Source organism: Pagrus major, chromosome 5, assembly GCF_040436345.1.
Source record: "Pagrus major chromosome 5, Pma_NU_1.0".
In the NCBI taxonomy this organism is placed as follows: domain Eukaryota; kingdom Metazoa; phylum Chordata; class Actinopteri; order Spariformes; family Sparidae; genus Pagrus; species Pagrus major.
In genome coordinates, this window is record NC_133219.1 from 21,562,121 (window position 1) to 21,572,568 (window position 10,448).

The 10,448-nt window shown below is 38.5% G+C and overlaps 2 protein-coding genes across 2 annotated transcripts; one reads left to right on the forward strand and one right to left on the reverse strand.

Annotated features, from left to right (window-relative positions):
• The first annotated feature begins 43 nt into the window (after positions 1 to 43).
• Positions 44 to 6,033, forward strand: coq2 (coenzyme Q2 4-hydroxybenzoate polyprenyltransferase). The gene is made up of 8 exons (XM_073466500.1): positions 44 to 120; positions 520 to 898; positions 1,798 to 1,964; positions 2,350 to 2,471; positions 4,001 to 4,086; positions 4,196 to 4,329; positions 5,378 to 5,566; positions 5,730 to 6,033. Exons 2-8 carry the CDS (start codon positions 574 to 576, stop codon positions 5,883 to 5,885), a joined length of 1,179 nt encoding a protein of 392 aa, XP_073322601.1. The 5' UTR covers positions 44 to 120; positions 520 to 573; the 3' UTR covers positions 5,886 to 6,033.
• A 1,140-nt stretch (positions 6,034 to 7,173) lies between these two features.
• mboat4 (membrane bound O-acyltransferase domain containing 4) lies at positions 7,174 to 8,949 on the reverse strand. The gene is made up of 2 exons (XM_073467160.1): positions 8,720 to 8,949; positions 7,174 to 8,216 (listed from the first exon to the last, which is right to left on the reverse strand). Exons 1-2 carry the CDS (start codon positions 8,896 to 8,898, stop codon positions 7,265 to 7,267), a joined length of 1,131 nt encoding a protein of 376 aa, XP_073323261.1. The 5' UTR covers positions 8,899 to 8,949; the 3' UTR covers positions 7,174 to 7,264.
• Between the last annotated feature and the right edge of the window lie 1,499 nt (positions 8,950 to 10,448).

Below are 10,448 nucleotides of genomic sequence, written 5' to 3' on the forward strand. Positions count from 1 at the left end.
AACGATATACCAGACGTACCATAACAGGAAATCACAGCAGCAGCAGCGAACCAGTGACAGCCATCTGTGAAGTTTCCAGTCTCCTTTCAGAATTAAATTTTCTCTACTGTAACCTACTGTGTAAGTTTTACCATTACCCTATTCTGTTCAAGACAAGTTAACGCTGATATAAATCCTTTAAACTACAGTTAGCAGAGTTTGTCTGTGGCTAACAATCTTTATACCTTCTGTCCTTAGTGGATGACAATATTATCAGTGTGTGCGGGTGAATTAAATAATATTAGTGTGTGCTCTTTTTGAGTATGACTTTATCTACGTACAAGCTAACTTACGTTTATTAGCTAGTATAAGCAGACAGACTGCTACACGCACACAAACAGCTCTGACACATGAACATCTCAGTCTTTGTACACCTGATTCATGCTGGCACAAAGAAATGCCTGTTGCAGCAAATCAGTACTCCTTTGTGAGACAGACCATTGACAAAACCATTGTGTGTGTTCTTATTTGTGTGTTCAGGTTTCTGAGGGGGGGGAAACAAAGATAATGTCGGTCTGACCTCAGAGGAGCAGGATGCTTCCAGCCAAGCTGACCGGCCGGCTACTTCTGAATGCCCTGAGGAGGGTTCACCATGGAGCTAATTACCACTGTGTTTACTCCCTGTCAAACTGCTTCCTTAACACGGGAGGAGGAAGGACAAGAGATGCTCTCCACTCAGATTCCAGTGTGTTAAGGAGAGTGTTTCACAGCCACAGTGCAAACCGCCCATTGCTCAGACTACATGAAACACAGCACTATGGGAGAAGATCATTCAGTTTGTCAGCTGCTACAATTGTGAATTCAGCACCAGCACCTGTCCAGCCATACCTCCGACTGATGAGGCTGGACAAGCCTATTGGTTTGTACATTCATATGTAGTGTACATTACAGATTTTTATAGAGAAGCTGATACATTATATGGACATAATATAAATATCTGCCTACATTAGTTAAAAAAAAACAAAAAAAACAATTGAGATTGGTTCAGCATCACTCCCACTGCCAGTGCTTGGCCAGTCTGCATTTTTGGAAGTATTTTTCAGTACTTGCAGAGTAATTCACACAGTTATGTAATAACCAACTTTATAAAAAAATATAATGGTGTATTAAAAACTTTGACCCCTTAAAACCTCTAAATGATTAAGTAGTTTTTTATCTGCACTTTAAAAGTTGATCTCAAAGTTGAGTTCATGTTAAAGGTGGTGTTTTTTATTAAGGATCTTTGCATCAGCTTTGAAAGATTAATGCTTCCAAACCTTTATAATCTTACGACATACTGGCAAGTGATTCTGCAGAAAGGCAGGGGAGCTCCCATCCTCTTTTCACAAAGCAAGCTACTTCACACGCGCACAGCTGGACACATTGACCTAACACTGTCTGTTTTGGCAGCACCATGCAAACTGTAGGGCTGCAACTTACAATTATTTTCGTGTGATTTATTCGTCGATTATGTTCTTGCTTAATCAGTTAGTTGTTTGATCTATAAAATGTCCAGTCAGTCTTTTCCAAAGCCCACAATGGCATCCTCTAATGTCTTGTTTTGTCCTCAACCCAATAATATTAAGTTACATTAAGCGTCCCAGAGGAGTAAAGGAACCAGAAAATATTCCCATTTAAGAAGAAGAATTTTGCCTTATTTTTCTTTAAAAAATGACTCACCGTCTCTATCCGCTTGGCCTTCATTTCAATGTAGTTTTATTTGGATGCTAATCTCCTCTTAAGTTCACTTAAGTTACAGGGTGTTTGTGTGTATTGTAGGGACATGGCTGCTGTACCTCCCGTGTACATGGAGCATTGCTCTGGCTTCCGACCCCGGATGCCTCCCACATCTGGGTATGCTCACCCTGTTTGGTACAGGTGCTCTGCTGATGAGAGGAGCAGGCTGCACCATCAACGACATGTGGGATAAAGACTTTGACAAAAAGGTATATGAAACCTCTTGTCATGCAGATAGTTTGGTTGGTCTCACTATGATAACTCCTGAAAAGCTTAGCTCTTGTTTCATGCTTTGTGCTGTCAACTTGTTTTTGAATCTTTTAGATATTTTTCCTTAGCATTCACATTTTCTGCTGCTTACATTACATTTCTGTTATAAACATATAAAATATAACATTATAAGTATTTCTTTATGAAGAAATCTATTCTGATCATACATATTGGAAACTATAAATACAGTGTTCATAACAGTGTCCATAATACTCAATAAGATGCAGTGACTGGTTTATGGCTGTGCCTTCTACTGACCTGCGTCACCATTATTACTACTCGATTACAGCAGAAAGTATACGTTCCTCATATGTTGTCATACAGGTGGCCAGGACAGCCACTCGACCCATCGCGTCGGGAGAGATTTCTCGGATGCAGGCACTGGTCTTCCTGGGAGGGCAGCTTTCTCTGGCACTTGGGGTTCTCTTGTGTCTCAACTATTACAGGTACCCAGTAGTCTGTATTTGATCTGTTTGGAAAGAACAACAGAGAAGATGGAGCAAATAACCATAAGTGTAGGCCAGATAAAAACATTATCTTGAGACTTCATTTCTTGTCCCATCCCATAGTTTAGGCTTGTTGCCTTATTGTGGGGTTTAATACCTCCTGAGGTCACCCATTGCAAATAACATGCAATAATGGTACCGAAAGGATAGGCTCGTAATTTTTAGAGTCTGTCTTTAACAATTATCGGTTGCCCATGTGTACATTGAATGAGGTTTTGCTTGATGTAATTGTTTCTCCTATTCATACTGGACATAAAGAGATCCTGTCTTAATGTACTTTCAATGTAAGTGTTCGGCACAAAATCCACAGTCCTCCTTCCATGAAAAATACATTGTTTATATGAAGCTAATATGTAGAGCCCGGCCGACGTTATCTGCCAGTATTGGCCTATTCCAGATATATCGATATCGGCTCATAAGTTGCCCGATGTGCACCAACATGAAAAGTGCTTTTTTATTAGAATGCAGAAAAAGAGGTTGGGTTAACTTGGAAGCATTAAACTCCCAATGACGTTTTCCTGTTGCAGTGCTCTGATGTAATTTTAGACGGTAGAGTTAATTGTTTAACTGTAAAATGTCCTGCCACCATTACATATCTTTGTCACAAGTGTTTGATAACCATGATTGAGGGGTCATTACAATCAGCAGTCAGAGTTGGACAAATCATGTGTATTCTTCCAAAATTACAGTCTTTTTTTCACTTTGTTAGACTTTTTTGATGCAAAATTCTCTCTTTTTGTTACTGTCCCTCCACTGCAGCTCAGAGGGAATTTTAAACTGAAAAGAGATGTGGTTGTGGCTCACTTGATTCGCCTTCTAAGAAAATCTATGAATCCAGGGGGCGCCACAGTAGCTCAGTTGGTAGAGCGCACCCCACGTACAGAGGCTTTGTCCTCGCTGCAGCGGCCCAGGGTTCAAGTCTAACCTGTGGCCCTTTGCTGCATGTCAACCCCCTTTATTCTCATCCCGTTTCCTGTCATATCTCAGGCTGTCCTATCAAAATATACAAAAGAAGAATAAAGGACAGCGCTCCCATCAAACTGTTTATTCTTGCCACACGTTTCAGGCAAGACTCCCTTCTTCACCGTGTATTCTGGCAATCAAAATATCAAAATAAAGCCAGAAAAAGGCCAAAAAAAAAGATTTTTAAAAAAAGAAGAAAATTGATGAATCCTCATATTACATTCATATTCATAATACAATGACTTTGGATTTTGTCTGAAGCTGAACCTCTTTCAGTGTAATAATGGGCACCTGGATATTGTTTTCAGACAGACTTGAAAAGATGTAAACCTATTGTTTCAACAAACAATTGATCAAAACGTTCAACAGTTGTCTTTTATAGATGTGTTAATGCATAAGAGAAAGGAATATAATATAGAATGCAGACAATAAAACAATTCAGAGTTATTTATGTATTTAACTGATTGCCGCTGTTTAGCTCACAGTTTTCATAATGCTCTTCACAGCATAGCTTTGGGTGCTGCTTCATTATCTCTTGTCGTCACCTACCCGCTAATGAAGAGGATCACCTACTGGCCACAGTTTATGCTGGGTATGTGCTGTACACGATTACTCTGTGGTGTTCTACATCTAAAGGTAGTATTTATTTCTGTCAGCAAAGCTAAAGTTGGTCTCATGTTACTGCCATTGCTTCCGTGTAGGCCTCACTTTCAACTGGGGGGCACTGCTCGGCTGGTCCGCTGTCCAGGGCTCCTGTGATTGGTCCGTGTGCCTCCCGCTGTATTTCTCAGGAGTGATGTGGACGCTGATATATGACACAATATATGCACATCAGGTGAATTTGGGGCTCCCATGTATTTAACATGAACATTTTATGGACATTTTCACTCACATTTTGCACAGAAGTTCATATAATAGCTCATCAAATAAAAAGTTTTTAGCATTAAATTGAGGTCCTATTTCATATTCACCAAGTTATCCAGTCATCCATATTTTTTCTTCATACTCAATACACTGCCCCAGCATTCAGTCTCTAGTTCGTGGCAATAATGAGTGGTTATTTTAATCATTTACAATCGGTTTTATTATAATGATAAGATATCCATCCAGAAATTTGGATATGCATCAAATTTAGAGTGAATTTACAGTGAGTGGTTGTATTTTTATGATTCAATGATGCAGCGCTACACTTATGTAGATTTTTTGTTTAATTTGGCAATAGTAAGATTACATATTGAGTCAATTTGTGATGATAAGAAATTGAGAATATACATTCGTTTTCAAATCCCAGCATAACAGTCGGAAAGTAAAAGTATTTTATATATATGATCCAAATGCATATAAAGGTTTTAGCCCGCCAGACAAAATTAAAACTTAGGACTGGGTTGTCTCTCCCAAATTTTACGCACAAACAAAATGCTAGGCAACAGTTGATAAATATTTTCTGATGCTGCAAAACACTTCTTTATACTGGAAATACATTTTTTTGTCTTAAAGGCAAACTATCCTGCCACCTAACCAGTTTTCCTGGAGCAAAAATCTTATTATCTCATATACATTAGAGTGGAAATCAATAAAATATGTATTTCCTGCCTGTATGGCACAGCACTACTGCAGCATCATGTTAGCTGTGGATTAATTGTGCAGCCTGCAGGTGGAACATTAGAGCTAGACTTATGAAGAAGAGGAATGCAACAGTGTAACTCAACCGTGCCTCGTATTAAGATGTTTACTTGATTAGGTATAGTATTCAAAATGCAAACTATTCCTTTAACTCATATGATTCTAATCTAGGGCTCAAATATTACTGTAATAACTCACATTTTAAAGTAAAAGTAAAAAAGTAAAACTCACTGAGACCTTGTTCTTTATGTGATCACCAGGACAAGGAGGACGACGTCAAGGTAGGAGTCAAATCCACTGCACTGAGGTTCCAGGAGCAAACCAAACCCTGGCTGAGTGGCTTCGCGGTGGCCATGATGTCAGGACTGTTTGCAGCTGGGGTCAACGCTGAACAGACTCTGCCTTACTTTGCTGTACTGTCCACAGTGGCCATTCACCTCACACATCAGGTGAGAAACATAGTTTTCTATTGTGCCTACTAATGCTGGTGCCGAAGGGTTATTTATTACACAGTAAAGAGTGAGATATTCACTAAATTGGCACCGTGTGTAACAGGTGTTCTTATTGTCGGTGCAGGTTTACCATTAAATTGTCATCTTTGCTCTCTTTCAGATATACACACTGGACATTAACAAACCAGAGGACTGCTGGAAGAAATTCGTCTCAAACAGAAACCTTGGGCTGTTGTTATTTTTAGGAATTGTTGCTGGAAATTTGTGGAAAGAAAGAAGAGAGACTTTGCTGCAAAATGAGGAGGCATTCAGATAAGTGGGATAATCAGTACAAATATTATTTAATCACATACTACAACGTTGTACAGTTCCTGATGAGATTTCCCTCTGAAACAAAGCTACAAAAGATGTAGTGTGATTTTTAACCCACACAATAAACTTATTGCGTAATTGCAGGAATTCAACTGTAAGGTGTTGTAGTTATTGTTGCTTAATACTCTTCAAAGCTGCATTAAGCAATATATACCACTAGGGCGCAGAAAGATTCCACAATAATGGCCACCTTCCAATTTACTGGTCTTTTTTGTTTCATTCATGTCTGCCAGCTGTTGAGAAACCTACCTGTGGGTTTAGTTCAGCTTTGTTAATGAGTCAAATATTTACTCTATCTCCCACTCCAGCGTGTCTGAACTAGTGTGCAGGAAAGAGGTGCCATTCATGTGAGATATTTTGAGTGGTTGGTGAGAGAAGTCATCTTCCAATCATTCAGTAAATATGCAGGTTGCGCAAATAAAAATATGTGATTGCAAAAGTGATCTTTAGTTTGTGGGACCAGTTTATTAAGAAAGAGTGGTGGCCCAAACATACAGAAATAAAGTTCACATTCCAGTTACATCCTCTTCTAAGACTCAATATTATTAACAGTCCAACAACAAAAAAGAAGAGAAATACAGAATTAGAATATAGTTAGACAATAGCACAACCTTCACATGTTGAGAGAAATATGAAGTCCATTCATATAATTTAGTGACACAACAAGTCTGTTGGTAACACTTAACAATAACCATCATTAAGGGTGCAATATGTCAGATTTTAGTTAAAAACATTATCAACAGAATGTGAGGATATTACAGTTTTGATTGTGTTCCTGAGATATCTACTGAAGTTAGCATGCTAACCAGCTAACCCCGGCCTGTTTTGGTCCAATGCCCCTGAGCTGCCCATCTGGGCCGCTAGCTGCACGGCTAACTGAGCTAACTGGCTAATGAGAGCTACAGTTAACAGCATTTAGTGATTACTCCGTTTTATTTTGTGTATGAATTTGACAGGTGGCCAATTCTTACATATTGCACTGTTAATAAATGGTAAATGTTTAGTTAATTAAGCTTTAGTTAATCGTTAAATAAAAGTGATGAAATACTAAATGCTAATAAACCATTTACTAGGCAATTTTTTAATTGTAAAGTTGCTACTGATATTAATAATACTTTGTAAAAGGTTAATAAATACAGTATACATCATTTATAAACATTATGAAGTTGCAACCAATGTTTATTAACCAATACAATTGCTTGATAAATGGTTTATAAAGTAAAACAGTGAAATAACTTTTTACTAAAATTTTGCTTTTACCCTCTACCATGAACCCTTTATATCACAAAAGCATAGGTGTGGGAGTGTGTTCACATGACTACATTAGTAAACTGTGTTGAGTTTCAGTAAGATGAAGAGAATTATATTAAATAGTGGAAACAGACCTATGTATGTTAAAGACAAAAGTCTCAAAGCAAACAGATTTCTTAATTCTACTGCTATGACAACACATGCAACAATCATTTGAGTGTTTATCCAGCTGAAAAAAGTGTATATTTTCTTCAATGTTGAGGAAAGTTTGGGGTGCAGGTGCCTGTGTATATTATTATCTGCTTTCACCGTTGCTGCCCAGGTCCAAAACCCCACAAAGTGCCCTAAATGCAAGCCGTGCCACCACACTGAGAAACTAAAAGTCATGAACAACGGGAAGCGTTTGCACCTTGTGTAAACCAGTCTGCGCAGCCACGAAGCTGTTGTGGCGTTCCATCGACGGGCAAACTCTGAAATACGGCTTGATGCCTCGATTGTCCAGAAATCTCCATCAGATAGTCTGCTCCAGTCTGGGGACTCTTCTGGTGAATTTTCCCAAAAGCCGAACCCGGCTGCGTTATTGAGACATTCACTGATCCTCCAGTGAGAATAATACTGGATCCTCAAAACCACAGACAGACCCCAAACCCACAGGGCGCCATAGAGAATGATTGAACTGGAGGGATCGTAGATTTTATGTTTAAGAAAATAGACAAGCAAATACCGCAAACACTCCAGCAGTAACACTTGCATCAGCTTTAGGAAGACCACGCGAAGAGGATTAGGTGGAGGGCTGAGTCTGATATCTGCCATTAGGGACACAAATCGGCTGTAGGAGCACAAAGGGCCACCGAGCAGTGTGGTGAAATTAAGGATGTAGCTAATGAGAGGGAGAAGCATCACACAAGCCACCCTGCTGGATGAAGCATCAAATGTTAACACGACTCGTTTCTCCTGGAGATCCATGGACACTGAGGTGATTCTCTGAGTGAGCAGCATCAGAGAGGACACTGCCAAAAACAGTCTGAAAAGAGCAAAAATTGTTAATTTGATCACTCGAGTCAGAAAGAGAAATTAATGTTTAAATATCTGTACGCATTTTATGTTTTCTCCCCAATGAAAAGAGAAGAGTAGCATCCAAATTAGGTTCAAAGTTTCCTCCTTTAGGGTGGAAATAACACGTGAGAGAACAATCAAACCATAATGTCCATTCAGTAGCTGTTCTAGAGGTTTCGATCGCATTACAAAGTTGATTCTTCAAACAAAAGTTCAAATTTCTGACAAAAAGTCAGCATGAATGAGGAGTCTGAGAGGAAAGCTTAAACATCTCCAAAATTATATCAGGCGGTACCTGTTAGTAGGATCGATTAACAACAAGGAAAATAAAGAATATCGCCAAACCGATCCTTTAAATACATTAATTATTACCCAGACAGCTAATCTGATCATTCATAATTGATATTGGATTCTCTGGCAAAGCATAATGGTGTAGACTTACATACTGCTGAACTAATTTAACATTAGTACCTGATGCAGACCGGCTCATGCAGGTAGTATTCCCTGTACTGTATAAGCAAGTGCCAGAAGGTTTGCCACAACATTTGGATACCAAATGCCCAGACGTGGATACAGCTGGGATCCACAGAGCACACGAGCAGAATAAAGACAAAGGTGGAGGTGAACAGGAGCAGGCTGTAGATGCCCATTGTGACAAGAGCCAGGACACATCCTCCAACAGAAACAAACAGGTACCTGTAGATAAAAAAATCAAGTTGACAACCAGAGTTGTGGCAGTTAGACGATTAATGAATTAGTGGGTCAACAGAAAAATGTGCCTTTGAAAAATACGGTTGTGTATATGATAAAATCAATCAATTGATTTGTAATTACATACCTGTAGGTCAAGGACAGATATCCCCACTTAGCGAGACAATAAAACAAAAATGCGTATGGAAGCGAAAAACATTGGTGCATCAAAAACTGATGATGCTCCCACAACCATTTCACCAAACCCATAACTGAGTCTGAGAGTGCAGATCCCACAAGGAAGAACAAAGCAACTGATGGCCGTTGTTTGGTGCAGATTGTCCTAATAAAGAGGTGAAATGTGTTTGTTTAACCTGAACTGACTATCTTTGTCATTCCACCTGTGGCTTGCATTAAAGCCGTTCCTTTTGTTTACCATTATTACACAGTACTGATAATAGTTATGGCCGTTTTTAACATTGTCAGTAGGGAAGGGATACAAAAGCCTTTTGTTAGTCCATATTTCTGCAACCGCAGCAACCAAACCAACCAAACAAGTTTGCCTGAGTTTGCCTTTTTTATTTGCCAAAATCAAACATGTAGCAGCTTGATGTTAATTTGTATTACAGGCTGGTTTTGTACTTTCTGTGAGTATTTCATGATGCTGTATACTTCTATGCCACTACATTTCAGCAGGGAATGTCTCCCTTTTTACTTCACTACATTTATCTGAAATCTGTAATCACTGTTCAGATGAGGATTTTAAATGCAAGACATAGCTAAGCCTATAAAACACAAGACAATGGTAAAAAGTAACCTTTATTTGCTTTAAAAATCAGTGCGTAGTTGTGGCTCCTTGTCATGACAGATATTTTCCCCTTGAACTTCTCTTATGGTTTCATGTGAGTGATTGTTTATAGTCTGAATAGGTAAAATGAGTCCAATGTTTTACAAAAAAGAAAACAAATATCACATAAACGTTTAAAAAGAATATGATAATAATAATAATAAACTATATTTTTATAATGCCTTTCAAATCCAGAATTAAAAGGCACTTCAAAATACACAAGCATACAATATCAGTGCAAAGATAGCGACTCATAGAGAAATAAAACACAATATAATGCAGTAAAAACAGGGAATTCAAGAGTAATAAACAATGAATCACTGGACTAAACTAACTAGCTGTATATAAAGGAGTTAAATCCATCTCCATCTTGAGCAGCTTTAAAGTTTGTTGACATACTGGCGCTCAACTTGCGGTGCTGGCTTTAATTTGTATGAAGAAGCAGGTAAAGGAGTATGAAGAGTTGTTAAAGTGGGAAGGGGTCTAATTAGTAGAAGTTGGTAGAAAAGTTGAATAAATCTCATAATGTATGAAGGATGTGGAACATTATAAGGTTTACATGGAATTTCTAGCTTAAAGTATGAATCAGTAGATAAAAGTTGAAAGTATGAATGACGGATGCAAACCAAAGTAAAATCTGGCAGCTAAACCGTATTGCTTCAC